General features: G+C 43.9%; 2 protein-coding genes across 46 annotated transcripts in view; one reads left to right on the top strand and one right to left on the bottom strand.

Annotated features, from left to right (window-relative positions):
* PAK5 (p21 (RAC1) activated kinase 5) overlaps positions 1–21,805 on the bottom strand; it is a 315,373-nt gene that overhangs the window by 138,586 nt on the left and 154,982 nt on the right. The gene's annotated exons all lie outside the window — the stretch shown is intronic.
* On the top strand, positions 85–20,953 carry LOC111926468 (D-beta-hydroxybutyrate dehydrogenase, mitochondrial-like). 2 transcript variants are annotated; one of them, XM_086873296.1, is made up of 4 exons: positions 85–3,986; positions 10,782–10,934; positions 13,685–13,815; positions 16,373–20,953. In XM_086873296.1, exons 1-4 carry the CDS (start codon positions 3,638–3,640, stop codon positions 16,718–16,720), a joined length of 981 nt encoding a protein of 326 aa, XP_086729422.1. In that variant the 5' UTR covers positions 85–3,637; the 3' UTR covers positions 16,721–20,953. The 2 variants fall into 2 exon arrangements, with proteins under 2 accessions (XP_086729422.1, XP_086729430.1); XM_086873304.1 differs by lacking the exon at positions 16,373–20,953 and adding an exon at positions 15,346–15,664.

The raw sequence follows: 21,805 nt of genomic DNA, 5'->3' as shown, positions 1-21,805 counted from the left end.
GCAAGCAGTGTCATTTGTGTGTTAGCATTAGAAGTAAGAACTTAATTTGCTGAACTTCCAGATGGGCTGGTCAAGATGACTTTTTTGTTTGTTTTTTTTTTCTTTTGGATAAGCATAATTTTCACCAGCACCAAAAGGTTCCATCAGCCTGCTATGCTGTTTACAGTACAATAGCAAGAGGAGTGCTACATGGTCTGGGGGCTGAGGTGACAAGACACAATAGATGCCAAAGAGAAGTCACATTTATCAGGAATTGTGTGATACAGCCAGCTCCTATGGGTCAGAGATCCTGATCCTGCACCCTGAAAATCATGAAAGCTCCAAAAGCATTAGAATGTTAAAAGAGGGGTCTGTAATTATTGTTTGCTGGAGCTTTTTGGAGGCACTCTGTCAGATTCTCAGCATTTTTACAAAGCTTTGACAAAGTGGTTCTCTGCACCATAAGGGATTCATGTGAAACCAAGGATGGCTCTGCAGTTATCTTAAAAGACATCAGAGATTCCTTGCTTCCATCCTTGCTTCAGAATACAAAAATAATAATGACTTCCACATGATGCTGGAGAGTTGAGCCTGTAAGAGAGACATCAAAGACCATTACTCCTCCTACCCACTGCTGAGAGTGGGCACCACTGAGCATGGCAGATGGCAAATTTTGAGACAGCTCCAGTTTGCAATAAGGCTGCCAGGAGGGGTAGAGGGCTGAGAGAATAGGAACAAGAGAATGAGTAAAATAAGCAGAGGTGAGTAGATACTATAATAGGGGAAAATGTAAGATGATTAAGAGCAGAGAAAAGCTACACTGCCTCCTCCCTTCCCTTGTAGCTTGATTTTGGCTGGAGTTGTGCTGGACAAAGATCTGTGCATATTATTTAAATGCCCCCAAGCAAGCTCTGCTACTCACAGCCACTGATATTCTGCTCAGAAATGAGGTAAAAAGGAGATCTGTGTTCCCTGAAATCAACCTGGAAATCCCAGGGTGCAGTAGAGGAACACAGCCCATCCCAGTTCTCCTTTATCCTGGTCCTTTACAGAAACTTGACAGTCCTTTAGAAAAGAAGTTTGTTTTGAGGGTAGAGATAGCATGGCAACACAATAGCAAAAAAAAATATTATGATGCCTTCCCAGAGCAACTTGTTATTTCACACTGTAAAATTTACTGGCATTTTACACAAAATAAAGCTGTAAGCTTTGAAGCAAAAGCTTCAGAGGTTGCTGTTCCCAGAAATGCTCACAGAAAGAGCTGAAGATCCCTGGACATTTTCTGAGAGCAGAATTTTCCAGATCCCCATCAGTATCAGTCTCTAAGTCTCTTCCACTTCCTCATCTACTTCCTCAGAATCCAAGCCTTCACTTAGACTTGCTACAGGTAAACCACAACTAACTGGAATTGCATAAGAGGTAAAACAGATTAAGATAGAGCTAAAAACTTCATTTTTTAAAATTCAAATAAGTCCTAAAGATGGGAAAGATTTCAGAAACTAGACAAAGAATTAAATTCAAAATATATATTATCATGCAAGCATATATACACACATATACAAGCATATATATATACATGTGTGTATATATTTGAGTTAGGAACAGAATACTATGAACCAGAGGAAAATCATTCCCAGAAATAAATAAATTTTACTGCAAATGTGCTGCACTGGAGACCTAAGTGGCCTCATTTCCTGGACTAGGTAGTCATGAAGTTGTTTTTAAGTGTGAAGGACACAGTTGCAATCCATAACTTTCAGCCTAAATGATTCCATTGCTTTGAAAACATACTGCTCCTGTTCTCAGATAGGAGTGTGTCACATTTGTGTACCACCTTTTTAACACCTTTAGATATTTTTTTTTTTTAACAGAGCATAAAATTCAGAGGTTAGTTTGGTCACCTCTTAGTCTTCAAGAGAACAGTTTTGTCACTGCCTGTGATCCTTATCTTATTAACAGGATACAAAAGCTGAGAGAAGAGACTGGCACACATAGATGAGAGGTGGGTAGGAGGCATGGAGGAGGAGAATTTGGAATGCCTCCCTGTCTTTTTATGCCTGAGGGAACCAGACAGGGAAGCTGGCTGGAGGACAGGCTGTTATCAGCTCTCATGATTTTGAAAGTTGCATAATTATTTTGTTAATATAAAGACAAAGCTTTGTGACTCATGTAGTTGCAGAAGACTGAGTGATCTTTTAAAGGCTAAAAAGGGGAGGCATCTCCCAGTGTGATGGAACATGATCAAATAAATCCTACTGAGGACAAATATCTGGGTATCTTCTTTGGGGCTTACCTCTCCATGTCCTACTTTTTCTCCCAGCAGCAGAGCACAACCTGCTTTCCCAAGCCACTAGAGGCTTTGAGTCCTATTATGCAATGCCTATGGATAGCAACGCAGAAGAAAGGGAGAGTACTTAACAATTTAAAGTTGAAATAAACCTAGGCAGATGTGCAGCCAACGAGAGTAAAAACACAGGAATGCCTTGGCCCCTGGAAAAGCAAATTAATAATAACAAAAAATAATTGTTCCCTTTCTCCTTCAGATGTCTTTAAAAACTTTGTGTCAGTGCAAAGGTATCCCCAAGCAAACACAAACCACAGCTGACTCCAGGGATCACACAGTTCCTGGAGACTCCTGGACAGCCGGGGAACATCAGTGCAGAAACCCACCTGCCACAAGAAAATACAGGTTGTTCACTAAATATAAACAGGGCTGACTGGAGAGCCACAGGGATGTAGTTTAAGTGAATATTTGGGACCTTCTCTGTGTGTGTTAAGACCTGCTGCTTCTACTGCTGCTGTGTATATGTCAATGAATGACTGCCCCCTTTCAACTTTAAATCACAATTAATAAAGGCATCTGGTTCTTTCAGTCATATCATTTTACTCAGAGGAGGCAAATATGATAAAGTATCACTTTCAAGAGCTGCTTGGAGAGTTGCTCAGATAAAAGAAAGGGCAGAGAAAATAATGCCTAATCACATTTCTCCTGTAATTGTAGCTCTCGGGGATTTTTGTTTTTCAGCAATGTATAATTGTCACTTTAGCCTACAAGAAACAGACATTTTTCTTCACCATGGGGTAATGTGGCCACCCTTGAGAAAACAACATAGACCTAAGCCGTAAAAAACCCATGTGAATTTAATACTGCAAGGTAATAGATAAGATACAGCAACTATAACATAATAATGCAGCTGTTTTAGAAATCCCCACCTGACCGATCTAGAAACACTCATGGCTGCTTTCATGTGTGTCCTGTGGCCAGTCTGTAGTGGCGGGACGGTGTAAACTCATCTGAGCCGGGAAGTCCATACCGCTAGATCATAACCCAGCTCCCTTTCGCCGGCGCAGCTTCAGCTGACCGCGACATGATGCTTCCATCCTACGCTTTCTTTTTGAAACCAAAAGTGTGGGGAGACCCCGTTGGGAAGAAACCAAGCCCCGGGCTTCCCCAGCATGCAGCCGCTCGGAAAGGCCGGGAACCGGCGGGATCGCGATCCCGGGCTCTCCGGGGCGGGGCGGTGCCTGCGGGCGCCCGCTGCTCTGGGGAGAGGATGCCGGGCAGGCGGGGAGGGGGTGCCGGGCTGGGAGGGCTCTGCCCGCAGGTCTCCGTTCCTCCCTCGCTGCCAGACAGCGCGGCTGTGGCGGCGCGGGCGGGATGTGGGCAGCGGCCCCTCTCCTGCTCCTGCTCCTGCTCCTGCTCCTTCTGCTGCTGCCGCCGCTGGCGCGGCTGTGGCGGCGCGGGGCGGCGCGGCTGGAACCGGCCGGGCGGGCCGTGCTCATCACGGGCTGTGACAGCGGCTTCGGGCACCTGCTGGCGCTCCGCCTCCACCGCCTCGGCTTCACCGTGTTCGCCGGCTGCCTGTGCCCCGGCGGGGACGGGGCGCGGCGGCTGCAGCGGGAGGCGGGCGGCGCCGGCCGCCTGCGCGTCCTGCGGCTCGATGTGACCCGCGCCCAGGATGTGCGAGCCGCCAAGGAGCTGGTGCTCAGCCACCTGCCCGAGCGAGGTGAGGCCGGCGGGGAGAGAGGGCGGGGGGCTCGGCTGCCGGCAGCGCCAGGCACCGGCGGGCGCGGTGTCGCCAAGACGGCGGCTCGGTTCGCCCGGCACTGCTGGCTCGGAGGTACCCGAGAGGGCCGGCTGGACTGTCACAGCGTGAGGGTGGCGAGCACCGTCACTGATGGGCTAAGTGCAGTTACCGCTATCGGTAATGACGGCAGGATTTTATTAAAAACCCCTTGGTGCGTACACGGGCCGGGGTCTGTCCGAAGGTGCCGACGGTGTAGAGTGGGCGTGCTGCTCAGTGCGCCACGGGAGAGCTTCACCTTTCCACGGGGACAGGATCTCCCGGAGTGGGGCGGCCCTGGAGCCACCCCGCAGGTACTCAATAGAAGAAAACGGCAGAGAAAGTGCAGAACAACTGTGCAGGCATTGGAGGGAGGGGAATGTGATGCCTTTCTGGGCATGACTTGCGAAAGAGGAAATAGGTACAAGAAACGCAGCGGGGGCAGCCGCCGTGCCATACCAAAGCAGCTGATTCTGGGAGCCACTTGAGGTTTGCCAGGCTAGTCCCTGGAGAGGTTACTGAAAGGGAAACGTGTCAATTATACACCCTACAGGGAGTGTGCACCCAGGGGAATGGATAGACTTAGCTCCAGAATAATTGCAGACAGCCTAAATCCTGGGTTATCCCTTCAGCACACATGACAGCGCAGGTGAGGAGGCCACGGTCACCTCCTTTCCCACTGGGACTGCGTGGTGAGAATTAGCCAGTGTAATTCTGGGATGCGCTTGGTGCGGAGCAGATTTCCTCAGGCTCAGAAGTGGGATTCCCTCCAAATCACAAACAAACACTTTCTGCTCATACAGGGAATAAAAGTGGAGAATGAGGCACAGGGAGAGATAATGAAATGCAAGGCTTATGCCTGCCTGGCTTATTAGCTCATTGGGAAGGGGATGGAATGAGAAGTGAAGGAAAAAAAAGCCACCTTGCTCATTAAGTACCTGTACTTATGGTTGATCTTGACCTTATTACAAAGCACAGCCTTTCTCCTCAGGCTTTTCCTCAACCTACAGACGAACCCAAGCGTCTCCCAAAAACCCTTAAAGGCTCCATGGGGACCAGGTCACTTGAAACTGAGTTTCACATAATTTATCCTGCAATTCTGGCAGCTTATGCTGTCCTGCAATGGTTGTGCTCATGCTGCCAGGTAGACCCTGGAGTCCAGAGTCAGCACTAACTTGTGGGCTCTCCTTGCTGCTTACAGATTGTGGCTGTGCCTTCAGATCAATTCCAGGTCCCTGCAGACATCCAGCACGGCTGGTGTGGAATGCAGCAGGCACACAATGTGTGCACAGGGGTGTTCCTGGACTGTCACTCAGGCCCTCACGCTCGGGACACTGGGCTGGGCAAGCACACACATTTTATGAAACCTTTTTACATGGCTGGGCAGCTCTGCTGTTACAGAATTTCGAGAGTATTCTGCAAAGGCAGAAAAGTAAAAGCAATGTTATAGATCCAGGTAGCGCAAAGGCACAAGAACCCTGAGTGATGAAACCTTAGGACATTTTCCTTTGTGGATCATGGACAGCCACATCCAGGGTCTACAGCAGAGAACTGACCAAAGTGGAAATCAAATGCAGCTCAGACATTTGTTATGAGGAGAGCAAAGAGTGGGTGGTGAGGCCGGTAGACTGTTGTAAATAAGTACTGAACAGATAAAATATCCAATGGCTTTTGGTTTTTGCACAAACAATTCAAACTGTGTGGATGTAGGGATCCAGTAGATTGTGCTGAAAGGTTACAGTAGATCATGCATTACCTTGCATAAAAGCTGTGAAAGCATCCACCTTTTAAGTAGTTTCTGGAAGTGTTCTGTATGTCACTGTTAGCTTTTAAGTACTTTGGGACAGTTTTCTCCGTTTCTCCCTCTCCCTCCTTCACAATAGGACAATTCTCTTCAGCAATTTCCTGTAGAAACTGAGAAGAGGAACCTATCCCTGGGTATCACTAGGTACTGCTTAGGGATTATTCCCTCTTTTTTGCCATTTTGATTATAATCAGTTTCACACAGGTATGAAAGATTTTAAATTCTGAATTCTGATCACCAAAACATTCCTGTATCGTTCCAAAAATAGTCACTTCAATAATCCCAGGCCTAGGGGTAAGTGTGCAAAGGCCACGGATTCCAAATGCAACCTCAGAAGTTGGGCCAAAATAAAGAGAAAACAGTTAAATGATAATTGTTTTTTGCATGCCTGAATTTAAATAGTTCAGAGTAAATCCTGGTAAACATTACCAGGATGATTACAGCATCATCCTTTCCATGGACTATGCATCTCAGACTAGTAGGGCTTTTTGGGAGATATTCTGTTTTTTGAGTCTCCTTAATCTTCCTTTTTCCTGGGCCCAGGATAAGTAGACTTACAAAAACTAAAAGAGACTTTCTACTTTAAGTAGACCATTCGGTATAAAATGTACACAAAAAATATGTAAAATATAAGAATAAAATCAGAGTATCAGGAATAAAATACAGTTCTCCCTACTAGTTCTGCTGTAACCATAACTGGCCCAAGCTCCTCATTATCTTCTCTCTCTCTGTTATGCAAGAGTAGAAATCCAAAGCCGATATGAAGTAGACCAGGACTTCAGAGCATGGTGATTTGCAATTCTATTAGGCTCTAGAGAAAACCTCAGAATTTTTCTGTTTTTCTTCTGTTTCAAACCAGAATTTCCCTTCCTTTTCTTGGCTGTTGTGAGTGGGTGACAGCTAGTGGGCTAGCTGGAATGGAGGGATATTAATGTTAGTCCCACTTCCTACTCCAAGGTTATTAAGTACTCTCTTACACTTAATTATGATTTTCTATTCATGGAATTCACCCATGGTACAATATTTTAGTCCAGACTCCCTATAGAAATAGATTATCCTTACAGTGAAGAGAATTTCAGCATAATATTCCAAGCAAAGGCTGGTGACTCATGAATGGATGCAAATATAACTCAGGAATCTCATCTGGCCTCATCTGCATTGCCACAAACAGACTGGGTTGTTCCCTCTCCTCATTTTTCCAAAGGAACGTGGCAAATCACACTATCCTGCCTTTGGCTAGGTCTGGAATCTATCAGAAAAGAACTTGTCATTTTCACATGGGCTCAGACTTAGAGAAGAAACTCGAAAGATCAGTGATCCTAAGAAAACCTGTTAGAATTAGGAGAGTGTGGCAGAATTCTGGTATTATCTGAGTGTTGGCACCAACACAGAAACAAACTGATTTTCAAAAGGTTTTGCAAACCTGCAGCTGCATTAACTTTAATAGAAAGAGGACTTTTAAGAGTTTCTGGAAGAAATATCAGACATCTTTTGGGCCGAAATAAGGACTTTGGATTTGTGCCTTTTGGTCACCATGTTGTGAAGTAGAAATTATTGGGGAGCTTATGTGAGAGCTGCTGTTCTCCAGAAAGCTTCTCTCACTAATCTTAAGTTCGGTTTCCTAAAGTGATTCTTAGACCCATGGCTGTATCTTTTAATCTTTGTTATCAGGATCCATTTTCCTAACAAAGAGATCAGTGAAAATCTCTGTGACATCCAGTCCTGCTTTCCAGTTATTTTTTCCCTGTCTTCTGAAGCATAGTCTAACACCTCTCTTTATAAACTGTGTTTGGACTGAGTTCTGTTTTGACAGTCTGACACAGCAAACATCAGCTGCTTTTTCCAAATGTGTCTCTGCATGGACACTGAGGAAATGCAGTGTCACTCTCTTTCAGCTGTTCAGTCCGTGTGCCTTGGCCTTCAGGATTTCCATCTGCATTTTTTATGTTACCTGAGCTGCATTTGTCTAAGCAAATTTACAATATGTTTTGAATGCACATTTATAGCATTAATTTTTACCACAAACATTTCAGGAAAGGAAGACCAAAGCAGATTCAAGTACCCTGAATACAGAGCTGAGCAGGTTGTTTCTCAGGAAGTAGGAAATATCCTAAGAAAGTGGCATAAGGGAATAATGAACTGTTTTTCATTTGGGTAGAATTTTGTGAATTGATTCAGCTAAACAAAGTGGCAGGAAACATTCTGGAAAATATCAGAACATTTCCCATTTAGGAATTCCAGAATGTTCTAAGAAACAATACGTTTTGCTTAAGGGCAAACAAGTGTTTTGAGATGCCCGGGTGCAAAGTGTCTTTTTTTGTTTAACTTAATCTTCTCTTTAAAAAGTCTGTCTTAGTTTAACTCCCACTAATTTTCCTCTTCATGGCTTTTGATTTGGACACTACACAGAAGGAAGGAGCCATTATTTTGTGAGCTCTGTTGATACACACAGGCTGGCCTCACCAGCAGCCACCTGGAGGCTTTGGAGCACGTGAGGCAAATGGCTGGAGAGAAAACTTAAGCCTTGCAAGCTAAATTCTGAGTTTCACAGTTTAGAGAAATAGGAAGAAAATCAATTGTCTAAAGATTAATGGCTATATTTCTGAAGGCCTGATGAAATCAGGGTTATGTGGAGCAAGCACAGAGTCCAGTGGCAGAAGCAAAATGACTTTTTTTAATTAGAAAAGGTAAAGCTGAAAAGATCAGAAAACAGCTTTTGTCATGATGCCAGGCTTTAGTTTGGGTTGTGTTAGCTAGGTTATGTAAAAATAACCCTGAGTACAGAAACCTCCAGCTTTGAGCAGACACAGATGGGGTGTGCAGCCACTCAGCCCATCTGCAGATCAGATCATGTGAAAGTACAAAAATACTGATAATTAGCTTCTGCAGAGGGCTCTCTAAGCCATTGATCTGGAAGCATTTTATGGGGCTGGGTTCCATTTTGAGATGGAGAAATAAAGCCAGAGAATGATGGAAAGACATGGAACAATACAGCAGTGGCAGGGGGAAAAGGAAGTCCAGGATGCCCATTTCCATGGCCAATTTTTAAGGCCCTTTCCTCTCCTCTATCTGCTAACATTTGGGGCCATGGAACAGAAGTGAGTCCAGAGGAAACTGTGGCATTACTGGGCAGCAATCTGTCTGTAACTGAAGTTGTAAGAGAGGTCCAGTGTCAAGTATTTCTGTGTGACAGGCTGCTGAATAGGGATTGATTCTCTTTGGAGGATAGAGTTATCCAAGTTCTGGGAGGTAAATTCCTGATTTTGAGTGTTTTGCCCTGCAAATGAGACCTTCACTAAAAGAAAACAGTTTCTTTCTCTGTTTAAAGGCCGATTTTATTAGGTAATACAAGTAGTAGTGTATATATATGTTAGAAAAACTTACAGAGATCTGCTTTACAAACTAATTCCAAAATTTTAAAGTTTCATATTTCACTACTTTTGTGAATAACTTTTTGGCAGTTCTTGTCAGGGCTCTGGAAGGACCAAGATACCATGAAATTATTTCAGTAGGTTTGTTGAAGAAGATCAGAAAGAAAAGGGTTCAACCCAGAGGTTTCTGCACTGCCTTCATTAAGGTGATCAAAAGTCCCTTGAGAATCACTCTGCTGCCACAGGTACAGCTGGGTCAGTGTCACTTTTTCCCCAAATTCTTGTGTCCAGAGGGAGTAAGAGAGGCACTAAAACCTGCTCTGCCTCTCCAGAAATCCCAGGATTGGAGGTCCTCTAGGAGGCACGACAAAACAGTTATTTGCCTTGGACACCTACAAGGGTTCTTTAAAAGAAATGCATGAGGAAAATTGTCAAGGCTGGCAGAACTAAGCTGCAAATTCAGCTGTGTCAGCACCAGTCAGGCTGCCCTGGTACTCCTCAGTTACACTGCTGGTCACCCTGGAAATGCTGTCAGTCAGGACTGGAGGACAGGAACAGAAATGCACTGCATCACTCCGTGCTGTGCTGTACATGCACAGTTACAGGCTGTGCAGGCAAGAACAGTCAGCATGGTTTAATCAGCGCTTAGGCAGCGTGTCAGCTCCAGCCTGGAGTGCTCCCCACTCCAACACACAGCGTTCCCACAGCCCTGTTAGCACTGCACAGGGCTCACAGGAGACCTGCTGTGCCTTTGGGCTAAAGGCTTCAGCTTCCTGTCACTGAGCTCTGCTAGAAAAAGTTTTGCTGCCAATATGTTTGCAAACACTGAAATCTTTCTGTTTGTCAGGGGGCAGGCTCTTTAGCACCAAAATCTGTCATTACATGGGGAATAAAATTATTCAAAAGTACAAAACTGAAAAAATAGTGACCCTGATTGGTAGCCACTGACCCTGCTTGGTTACTTTACTTCATGTTGCAGCCATGTACCTGATTGTGGCTGATTTCAGAAGAAATCAGAGCTCAAATCTTGGAAAAAGATGCAAGACTTAGGCTCTTAAATTAGTCAGGCACTTTGAAAATAGTGCCCCTTAGCCTTTCGACTGCTTAATATAATTTTCACAAAGCTGCTCATAGCACACAGTGGGATTAAAGTAATTAAAATATCATGGTAGACCACACTGGCAGTAAGATGTATTCTCAATGAAGCCTCCCAGATCATGTTATTCATAAATATCTTCAGACAACTGTAGAGTGAGGGATTATTAAATAGCACTGAGACTTATTGGAAAGGTGTCCCTGACCATGGGAGGAGGGGGATAGAACTGGATGATCTTTAAGGACTTTTCCAACCTAAACTATTCTATGGTTCAATTTAGTCCAGATTATGGCTACAATGGCATTCCTTCATTAAACAAAACATGCCTGCACTTTTAAGTGGAAAAGATAAAAATGTTATGTAACTGTACATTTCCCCCAAGGGTCCGAATCAGAGGTGTTGCTTTGTTATCTAACAGTGCTTGCTTTGCAGTTAAAGATGCTTCCTGACTCATTTCTCTTCCATAGGTTTCTGGGGACTTGTCAACAATGCAGGAATATCAACATTTGGCGAGACAGGGTGGCTGCCTATGGAGACATACGAAAAATTTGCAGATGTGAATCTCCTTGGGAGCATCAGGACAACTCTGGCATTTCTCCCCCTTCTAAGGAAATACAAGGGTAATGCTAATCCACTGTTATTTAGAGTTGTAGAATAATTAGCTTACTATAATCAGGGTAATGTAGCATCTATAAAAGAGGCTTTAATTGTCTCTCATTGAACTGAAATGACAGCTTCCTTCTGTGTGGCCTGAAAGAGCAACTTGATCCTGAAAAGAGGGTAAAGTCATAAGGGGAAAAAATATCCTTAAAGATTCTGTCTTTGCAATCCACAGAAAAAAGTATTTAAAAATAAGGATTTCTCTCAGTGTTTGACTCAAAAAAGAGAGGAAGAAGGTTTACCATAAATCATTAAGCCCAGGCAAACCTTTTTAAGCACTGACAATCCGAAAACACAAAGATCCATTAAACTGCTTAATTTTATTATTTAGGCTTTACAATTTTATTGTTTGGCAACTAGGAGAGGAGGAATGACCCTGCAGAGGTGAACTAGAGACATCCAGCTTCCAGTTCCAGCTCTGTGAAGCCTCTGTGACCTTGGGCAGGAAACTTCAAGTATGTAGAGGTGCATGGATATCCAGTGAGATAAATGCATTTGCATGAACCTCCCTACATGTGGGTTTTTTCCTTCTTTCTGAGAAGGAATGGTTCAATAACCCTCTGCAGTGTTGGCAGCATGTCTTGGATGCTCTGCACTTTGTTCCCTACCTATCTCCATCTGTGTTTGGGGAAGAAGATCCCCTCTTCCTTGTCTGTTCTGGCTGTAGGCTCTTTAGAGTGAGGATTTCTGCTCTGTGTGCAGCATCAAGCAGAGGAAGGGGTAGATTTCACCTGGAAACCCCAGGTGTCACCTGGAAACCCCAGGTTTTTATCTTACCAACAAACTGTTGGTAAGATAAAAACATCTCTTTTTTGGGCTATTCTGCTGCTTTCTGTTTGGCTGCCTTTCGTTGATGATATTCTGACATGAGAAGGAAAAAGCCTTTAAATACTGCAAGCTGGATATGTTTTTGTAGAAGAATGTGCTATTGTGTGTATCCAGTGAATGTGTTATGTGGCCATTACACAGGGAGACATCTCTTTTCCCTGTCATGTCCTACTTACTGGTGAAACTGTGTGATGCTGATCCACCTGAGGCATTTCTCTGACCCCATGAATTGCACAGGGTTACTTTGAAGCAAAAGTGACTAATTGTGTGTGCAACATTAAGCACATGCATAAACCTTTAGAAGGTTTGGGTCTGGATGGCTGGACACAGACCTTAGCTCAAAGGAACATTTTATATCTCTCTCAAGGCTGTCAGTGTTTCCTTGATTAAGTCCTGCACTCCGTTTTCAAGTACCATCTGTGTAGGAGAGGAGGACAAGTCACTCCAGGAAAAATCCAAAAGAAGAATCCTAGATTTCCTGTCACCTTCCTTGAAGGAACAAGCAGGACAGCTAAAGCTTATGCAACTGGGGACAGCAAGTGACCTCTCCAAATGAAAAACTTGAATTACAGACATTAGAGCATCCTCCTGGGAAAGCTGGGTTTCCCTTAAGGCACAAAGAGAAGTTAAGTGAGTGTCCCACATCCTGGGTGTGTGCCCCAGACCACTCTGGGGTCTACTGGACAAAGGAGGCAGAGGTCATCCTACCCATGGCTTACTGCCATGGATGTGCACCTATTCCAAGAAACACTACAAAATTATAAATACAATTATTATTACTTTTAAAGGGAGGTAATGCTCTCTAGCCTAGGACTTAAACATTCTACCCTGAGAGGAGCAACGTTTCCCCATATCTTTTCCAGCTGGCCAGGACAGCTGATAGAGCATCTTGATCAGCAAGCTGGTAGTTATTTTTCTTTTACTGTATATAAGATTTATTTGGGATGTCGTAGGAAGGCAGGAAAACTAATTCAGAATGACAGATTTCACTGCATTCCCATGGTACCTTTTGATGTCCCCCAACACTGTTCTGTTTGATGAGATATGGGGCCCAGATGTTATCTGCATCTGTGGCGGCAACAGGAGTGCAGCTGTGTTCTTTGTATTGAAGGCCATCTTCTTCCTCACCTCTGATATTTGTATATCCACACTCAGACATTCCTTACCCCATGGTAGGACTAGGTGACAGAAGTTTACAAGGAAACAATGGAAATGAACCACAGTCCAGTGCCTCAAATGAGGAATCTGCTACTTAAGGCATGCCTGCACTCAGCAGGAGTTAGAAAGGAGGGAAAAGCAGCACAGATCAGGGAAATCATTGTAAGGTGTTATAAACCTGCACACATTTGACAAGTCACGTTTCCTCAGTGAAGCTTATCACTGTACAGTCTGGCTTGGACTTCATATGCACAGTTATAAAACCAGGTCTCAGTGCAGAGATATCATTAGCACAGAAAAAACTGATATTAGTAACCATATATCCAGCTCAGGGAAAATCACCTCCCCTCTCCTCTGCAGTCCTTCTCCTCTTACTAGCACAGTCTCTTAGTACTATTTTTCAGTCATTAGGGCACTGCTTTGTTTCCATCTTTTTCATCATATCTCAGGCTCAGAAGGAATAAGCAGCCCACTGGGAATGTGTTACACTTTGTATAGTCCAACATCTGTCACTAGGTGGAAGATTTTTGTGTGAAGTTTTCAGCTTAATGAATGCCCTTCTGTGCTGGTCTGCACACTGACACTGCCCAGTTTTGGCACAGTGTACAGTAGAACAGTCTCCTGCTAAACACCACATTCTTAGCAGCTCAGAAGACTGAGATTAATTGATTCCATGTTAACGACTGAGAGTGAAGTTATATTATTTGTACTGTTTTCTTTCTAGGACGTATTGTTTTCATGTCCAGCATCATTGCCTATTTTACTTTGGGAAATGGCATTTATTCTATGACCAAGGCAGCTATTGAAAAATTTTGTGATGCTTTAAGACTGGAAATGAAGAAGTTTGGTGTCCAGGTAAGTGATGTAACAAGAACCTGGAAACGAGGTAAGGGATGTAATGAGTTATGTGAAACAAAGTAACAAAGGGAAGAGATCAGAACTTCATTCATGGATGCAGCTTCCTTTTGGAAAGAGGTGGTTTCTCTGTGGCTAATCAGTCAGCTGGAAATCCCTGGGAACAGCAGTCCTGGGTGATGTTTTTGCTTCTGAGAAGCTGGTGGGTAACAGGTCTGTGTGTCAGCACTGAAACTTCCACCCTTTCTCCACATCCTCTGCAGTGAAGCTTCCTGACACAGGCTGCCTGAGCTCCCAAAAGCAGTGAGGAACCCAAATGTTCCCTGGGTGGCTGCAAAGAGCCCAGACACTGAGTGCTGTGCAGCCAGAAGGAGGCTTGTTACTTGCCTGAGGGGTTCCTTCTCTCCTCTTACAAGACCAACTCCTTGCTTTTTGTGAGAACAGCTATGCTGCAAGAGGCAGCATTGTGCAGAGTAATTATGTTTTTATTCTCTTAACCTAAGAGGCTCTAAGAGTGCTCTTAGAGCCCTAAGCAACTCTAATAGTCAAACCTGAAGCTTAGATCACTAAGTAGCTTCACTGGGCTTTTTCCTTGGAGTCACTCTATTGCTGAAACATTTTTCTCAAACACTCAAAGTCTTCCCTGGCAGGTTTGCATTGGTGTATTGTGTTTATGTACTCAGATTTACAGCATTGTTCATAAGCTTTGTGTTGGAAAATATTACAGCTATGCATCTATTAGCTACCCCTGTCATATAAATATGAAGGGCTGTAAAATGCAAGTGACTTTGCACATCCTAATACCACACAGCACGATGAGGATTTCTGCTGATTAGCAGAGGATAATCTCAAATGCATGGAAAGGCTTAGTTTAACAGGTTAGCTACTCTGGTTGTCTTGAGATTTTTCCTGTTCCACCTCTGCAGTAGTCCCAGCCCATAACTGAGTGAGTCAGGCTGACAAACATTTTTGGAGTATCTCTGAGAGGTATTTTTCTGTTTCTCACTGTATGCAGAATGCTGGCTGGCATTTGCCTGAGAGCCTACACTGTGGAGAGTCTACAAAATACATGGTCCTTGTTTCCAGTGCTCCCTTGCACTGTTCTATGCTCCTCTCTGTCCTTTCAGGAAAAAGCTGCTCAGAGGTGGCAAGAAGCAGATAGAGCTATGGCTCTGTCCCACTGAACTCTGGCCAGGCAAGCTGACAGCCTACAGGAAATAAAGTGTGTGTCTTCCAGTGGAAAGGCTACAAAAAATGTGGGAAGGGCAAAAACTAAACCATCTATCCTTCTGTCCAAGCCAGCACCAAAAAAAGAAGCTTTCAAAACCCCTTTGTTAACAATAAATCTGGGAAGTTTACTAGTGGCATTAGTTTGGCTGATACCAAACACTTTTCTAAATAGCACCAGAAGGGAGGGCTCCCGAGGATGCTGTGTGACAAACCTGCTTGAGGCAGCACACAGTGTCCCAGCTGTGCACTCCATCCCTCTGCTGGAGTTTATCTGCATCCCTCCCTTCTCCCTGTGCATAGGACCTGCACCCCAGTCCTCCAGAGAGCAGCAAATCCATCACCACACAGGCCAGCAGGCAGGGACTGACACAGGTGAGAGCCTCTGCTGGGTGGGCTGGATGGCTGAGTGAAAACATCAGTGTTCTATATCATCACATACTTCCCAGAGAATGCCTGTCAAATCCCCAAGTCTCTGACACAGCTCAGCAAGGGTTTTCCTCACCTTGTGTTGCAGTATTTAGAAATCAGGTCAGTTAAATGCCATGGAGCTTTTAATGTTGCATATCTACAAATAGTTTGAACAAGGCTGCTGCTAACCGAGGAACAGCATGTATGCTGTGAGTGCTCAGCCTGCTCCAAAACTGCTTGGAACACTCAGAAGGGAGCAGAACAGCAGCAACACACAAAGAAAACATGTGGAGCAGAAAAGGACTTGCGTGCTTTTCATTTAAATCTATGCACACAGATCTACAGAAATTTGCTAGTGGCTTCAGTGTGAGGCAGAGCAGGACCTGAGATCCCTCTGTGCTGACAAGACCTGGTTTACTTTTAATTACATCTACTTGGGGAAAACAGCACTTCTTTCCCCAAGACCCAATAATTTTCTTTGATATCTCCTTTTGTCCCAAATTGGGTCAAAAAATTACCAATTGCAAGGTTCTCCACTGAGTGAAAAATCCAAAGTATTCCACTTTGGAGACATCAAAGTCATACTGAAATGCTTTGTATTAGTATTGTCAAAACATTTATACTGTTAAGAATTCTACAGCAATCAAAGATGCTCTATTGCATTCTGAGGGTGTGCTGAGTAGTCAAAACAAGAACATTAACATCAGAGCAAAATGAGGAAGCCAGAATAAAGCACCTCTGCAATCTTAAATATTTCACAGGAATATATGTGGTTTCAGTCTAAGTTTCCAGGGTTAAAATTTCAACAAATCAGCGTTTTCTGTCTGTCTGTAGAGAGCTTTTGTGTTACTGACTGTAGTGTTTAATTAAATTCACGATGACTGATTGCACCTTGATAAGTTTTCCATCTTCCTTTCAGGTCTGTATTATCCAGCCAGGAAACTATGCACGCTCTACAAAAATTCAGCCACCACTCAGTGCCGAAGAGATCTGGAGTGAACTCAGTGAAGAGGAAAAGGCTGTTTACAACAAGGAGTATGTTCAAGAGCGGGCAAACTTTTTCAACAGTATCCTCAGTGAGGGAAGCACTAATGGCAATGAGGTTGTGGATGCTATGGTGGATGCTCTAACATCTCCTGCACCCAAGGCACGTTACATGGTGGCAAAGCTGAAGGAGAAGGTCCTGGTGTTTGTGTGTGCTTTGTTCCCAACTGCTGTGATGGATTCTGTTCTGTCTTATGCTTTGAGCAAAGTAAAACTTGCATAGCCTACAGTGGTGCTATTCACTGACTCAGGTGAGACCGTTTATACAATGTGAAAGTCAAAGCTGAATTTAATGCCCCCATGTGTCAATACAGTGACACCAATTAACCAATAAAAACTTTGGGGCATCTCCCTAATCAGAACTGTCACTGATTGCTAGGGAAAAACATTCAGGACTTTGTGTAAAATTAAATCATTTGTTTAAGTAACTTTATCTCTCCTCTGTGGAAAAACCCCATCCACTTAAGCCGCTTTAGTTATTGCTTGGAAAATTTAATTCATCTTTTCCTGAAGCAATAGCAGGTTATTGTGTTACAGACATGATGCAGAAAAAATGGAGCGCATCCTACAGGGCAGCTGTACACCTGAAGTCATTACAGCAGAGATGAAAAGCCCTTACTTGTAGAAACCTGAGTAGCCATTTATTTAGGGGAGATAGGAAGAGGTTAATGGAAAAGTCATAGAAAGGAGCATTGGACCTTGAAATACTTTGAATGGAGTTAAATGGCTGTAGCAAGTTAGGAAGTCTTGAAGCTCCGAGCAACCTGGTTTAGTGAAAGGTGTCCCTGCCCACAACAGAGGGGCTGGAAATTGATGGTCTTTAAGGTCCCTTCCAGCCCAAATCATTCTGTGATTCTATGAATAATAAACTTGTAATATAAATACATTGTCTTCGCTAACTAAAGTTCAGTCCTTTTTCAGGTGCTCTGGATAAATCTGTAACAAAGCAGATATATCACAGACTTTGGAAAACAGGTTACATATCCCATTTATAAATGAGTATTTAATCCTAAATGAACTCTATTTTTTATCTAATGTCTGGACAAATCAATGTGTTGATCTGAAGTGTAGTGAGAGAGCTAAACACCAAGGAGACATATCAGTATATTTGGAGCTCAGAAAGAACATTCAGTTTTGGCTGCTATTGTAAGGAATAAGGTCTAAAGAGAAGACTACAGGAAATAACAGGAAAGGGAAACATTAGTAACATTTATCTGTGAGAGTAATTGATCATGGTAGCCCCATTAACACTCCTAGTTGTCATGGAAAAGATTTACACATACAATTTTAAATTTGACTTGGTTATGGTATTTGCTCTGGGGCCAAAAGATCCCAGAAGAGCTGGGATCAGCTGTGGTGGCAGTGATAGATACAGGGCAGCAGTACTGAGCATTAGTTTCCCCCATGCCAGGTCTCCCACATCAAATCAAAGACTCTGCTATAAGTTGACATAGTTAACTTTTTTATCTGATTGCACTCTATACCTGGGAAGTCCTTCCTAACATAATTAATTAACTACTGAGAAAATTTATGCTCTCTCATGGTGGGTAATTTGGGCAGTGTGAGTCAGGAACATAGGTGAGATGAGCCCACAGAGTGACAATTCCAGGCTCTCTTCTGGTATACTCAGCAGTGGAACAGCCGCTGCACCTGTTGGAGATTGTGGAACATGTTATTTCTCTTTCCAAAGGCTGAACCCATCCCTGGAGCTGGCATTGGCAAGAGGACAAGCCTGGGCTCCCAACTGTTCCACAGACTGTCACTAGCAGGATAATCAGATGATTATTATCCCTCTCCTCATTTAACCACAACTGAGCAAGGCCAAGCAAGGGAAGAGGAATGAGGCTTATTCCAAATGAACCAATCAATTTCTTCTATAGGAATTCCCCCTGCTTGACCTCAGGGATTTCAGCAGCCCTGCATTGCTTTGGAAGCATTGCTTTCATGCTCTTAGCTGTTCTTTGTGCAGATTACCCTTCCTCACAGTAAGCAGCACAGGACTCCACAAGCAGCTTTGAAGCCCAGATGTTTCTCCATCAGGCCCATGGTATGTGTGCTGATCTCTGCCCCCAAACCAACGTCACTTTCCATTACACCCTCTTCCTTCTATTTACATTTCTAAAAGCTACTGCACTAAGTTGCTGAGAGCCAGCACCACCAGATCTGGCTCAGACACAAAATAACTTCCAATTGGAAATTCTTTATTTGCTGGGTATGGGGTAAAGCATGTGATCAATATTTCAATACCCTCATGTAACATAAGATGAGAAAGACTCCAGAACATTTATTCCTTCACCTTGAAAACTGAGAACTTGCAGTGCCTAGGATTTTAAACAGGATACAGTGACAGGATGAGAACTGATGGGACAAATAAGACAGTTTGTATTTTCATTGCCATCTAACCATTGGCATGGCAGCTAACTGGAAACCAGATACAAAATTATCATCTTTATCCCTTCCCCTCAGCTTTTTAACATTATGATCTGCAGATAAAGAACTAATAAAGAGAGTCAGAGCTTGTTATTAACAGAACATCCACTGATGTAATCTGCAGTCCTCCCACTGAGTTCTGTGTGTTCCAAGGCACAGTGTTAGACAAATAAACATGAAAATAAATAGTAGAAATCATTTCAGAATCCCTGGGCTTGGTAGAAAAGAGACCCTCATAGGAAATGGTGATGAAAGGGTGCAGCATTCTCTCCTCCACAAGTGCCATAGGGTACAGAAGCTGCAGGATCAGTAACAGAAGGTTTTTGTGAACAAACCTTGCTAACCAGTTCAGTGATGAACTCTGAGGACTCCCAGAGCTGTCAGCTCTTCAGTGAACTCCTGCCCTGCGGCCCTAGAAAGCTCCTGGAAAGCTCCCCTGACTCTAGGGATCCTAGCCTTCATCCTGGCCATGTGGTACCTGGGAAGCACATGCTGGGAGTGCACAGTTGCTGGACTGCCCCACCATCCCTTTTTACTTTGCCACATCCCTGGCTAAGGAATGCCTCCCTCTTCCTCAGTAACTCTGAAATCACCTTTACCTCAAATCAAGTTGAAGTGCAGGGGCATACAAGTCTATATTTACAACATCCAAAAAAGAAACCGTTTTAGGAAAAATTCAGGTGACAAAGATAAAAAAAACAAACAAACCCCCCCCAAAAGCCCACAACCAAACCTCTAATACATTTCTTACACCTGAAATACCCCTCTCCCAAAACCCAGCTAAGCTGCTGCAGGTCCTTTCCTGAGACTGTTTTTCTATGTAGCATTCATCTCAGCTACATTCAACACAGAACTTCTTGGAAAAACGCTTCAGCTTTTATCACTATTTGTCTTTATAAGCCTTGCTGACAATTGGGGACTTTTTTCCCCTTGAAAACAGCCACGCCAAAAGAGACTCAGCTTTCTTCCCAAGCCTCTTCTCCAAGGACACAGGGACCTATCAGTTATTTCACGGATTTTCTCCTTGATGAAAAGGGCTATTCCTAAGAGTGCATATTAGGGGTAGAAAGAATCTGTGTTGGTTTTGACATTAAGCAGTTATAGAAAGAGTATAAAGTAGAGTAAAAAAAGCTATACCAGTTTAGAAAGTTGTACATTGATCTGAGTGATACCAACAGCTCTGTACAGTGGCATCAGAAACAGAGCAGATCCTAGGAAATACTGGAGAAGGAGCTGGGTGGTACCTGCCAGCACAGTTCTCAAGAGGCTGTGCTGCTGCATGAAACAAAGATTGTCTCAAGGAGATGATTGAGAGGGCACAATTGGAGCAATGCCCCCACAGCAGCTCCCAAGACGACCTTCAGAATTGGCCAATGTGTAAATTTGTGTCATTCTCCCAAGCTGGCAGGTCTGAATAGGGAGATTTTGGGTGGAATACACCACACAGCAGATTTTTCTTGCAGTAGCATCAGAATCCAGAGAGATGAATAGCAGTGATAATTACTTCCACGGTAGAAAGGCATACGTGAAAAACAGGCAATCCTCAAGCACACCTCGCAGCAGAAGTCAGGCTGCCACCAGCCCAGCTCCCTGTGATGTCAGCGGGACTCCAGTGCCATCCAGCCTGAGTCCCTGTGGTGCACGGCCTCCCTCCAGAGGTCAGGTCTGGGACAGCTGCAGCATCCTTGTGCTTTGACATCCACAGAGAAAACCCAGCAGAGTCCAGAGATAGCAAGTGGAACAGAGGATGGCAGCTGCATTGTTCCACATGTTCCAGGAGGAACTGTGTAGTGCTGTCAGCCTGGCACCTTCTGCTAGCACCAAACCAAACTTCACAGCCTTTGTGTTTTGAATATTTGGAAGCACCTGTTCAGCACTGAAACGTTTTCATGTGTAATTAGATTATTTTGGAGCTGCAAAGTAAGCATGTCAGTCATGGGGGCTTTATCTATCATAGGGAAGAATGTATGTTGTAGGAACAATTGAGGTTAATGTTTAAGAATATATAAAACAAAGGGGAAACATATGCTCCTCAGTAATTAATGTTTTTTGAATAATCTTGATTTGGAAATGATTTAGTGGTGATCTCATTATCAGACACAGTAGGTAAACCTTTCTGCTGTGGGTTCCACAGCTTGCATTCATCCAGGGAACCATGGAGCCAGTGAAGCACTTCTTGGATTTTCCCAGAAGCTCCTTCCTGGCTGTGAGAGATGTCCCACGTGGAAAGAGAAGGGAGCTGCTTGCAGCACCCAGGAGAAAGCAGCCTCAAGGCTGTCCTAACTCGCAGCACATCGGAGCTGTGGGCAGCAATGCCCTCAGGTGAGGACTCTCGCAGTGACTCCTGGGGCCATACCAGAGCACATTCACACTGTGCCCACATCTGTGCTGTGCTGTGTCTCCCAGGTTTGGCTCTGGGAGCTCCAGGGTATGTTCAAAGCTCAAAGCTCCAGACAGTTTACACCTTTCCTTCCTTAGTGCAGTCAGTTACATTTTTACCAGCACCATCCTACTTGCATTCCTGCAGTAGCCTGGCACTCCTCCAAAACTGAGCTGTCAGCCAAAAAGAGCCCAGCAGCTTGAGGCTTCAGACCTTGGAATAATTTTCTCTGGTGAGCTTTATTTATCTCTATAGGCAGGGAATACTCTGAATTTCTCTAAGAGGATTTTAATCCTATTTATTTTGGAGATGTTGCAGTACCCGAATACCAGAGCAGCACCTCTGCTCTTGAAGCCACATTGCTTTGAACCATCCAATATGATGCTGAGCTGCTGAAAAAGGATGCTTTGCTTCTTGCATCATGAATCCTCATTATCACTCTCAAAAAGCTCATGGAAAGCTGATCACCATGAGAAAATAAATCAAGCATAAAAATTT

Source organism: Cyanistes caeruleus, chromosome 2, assembly GCF_971803275.1.
Source record: "Cyanistes caeruleus chromosome 2, bCyaCae1.hap1.1, whole genome shotgun sequence".
Lineage (NCBI taxonomy): Eukaryota > Metazoa > Chordata > Aves > Passeriformes > Paridae > Cyanistes > Cyanistes caeruleus.
The sequence above is the reverse complement of the archived record's forward strand: the minus strand, read 5'-3'. Positions and strand labels throughout refer to the sequence as shown.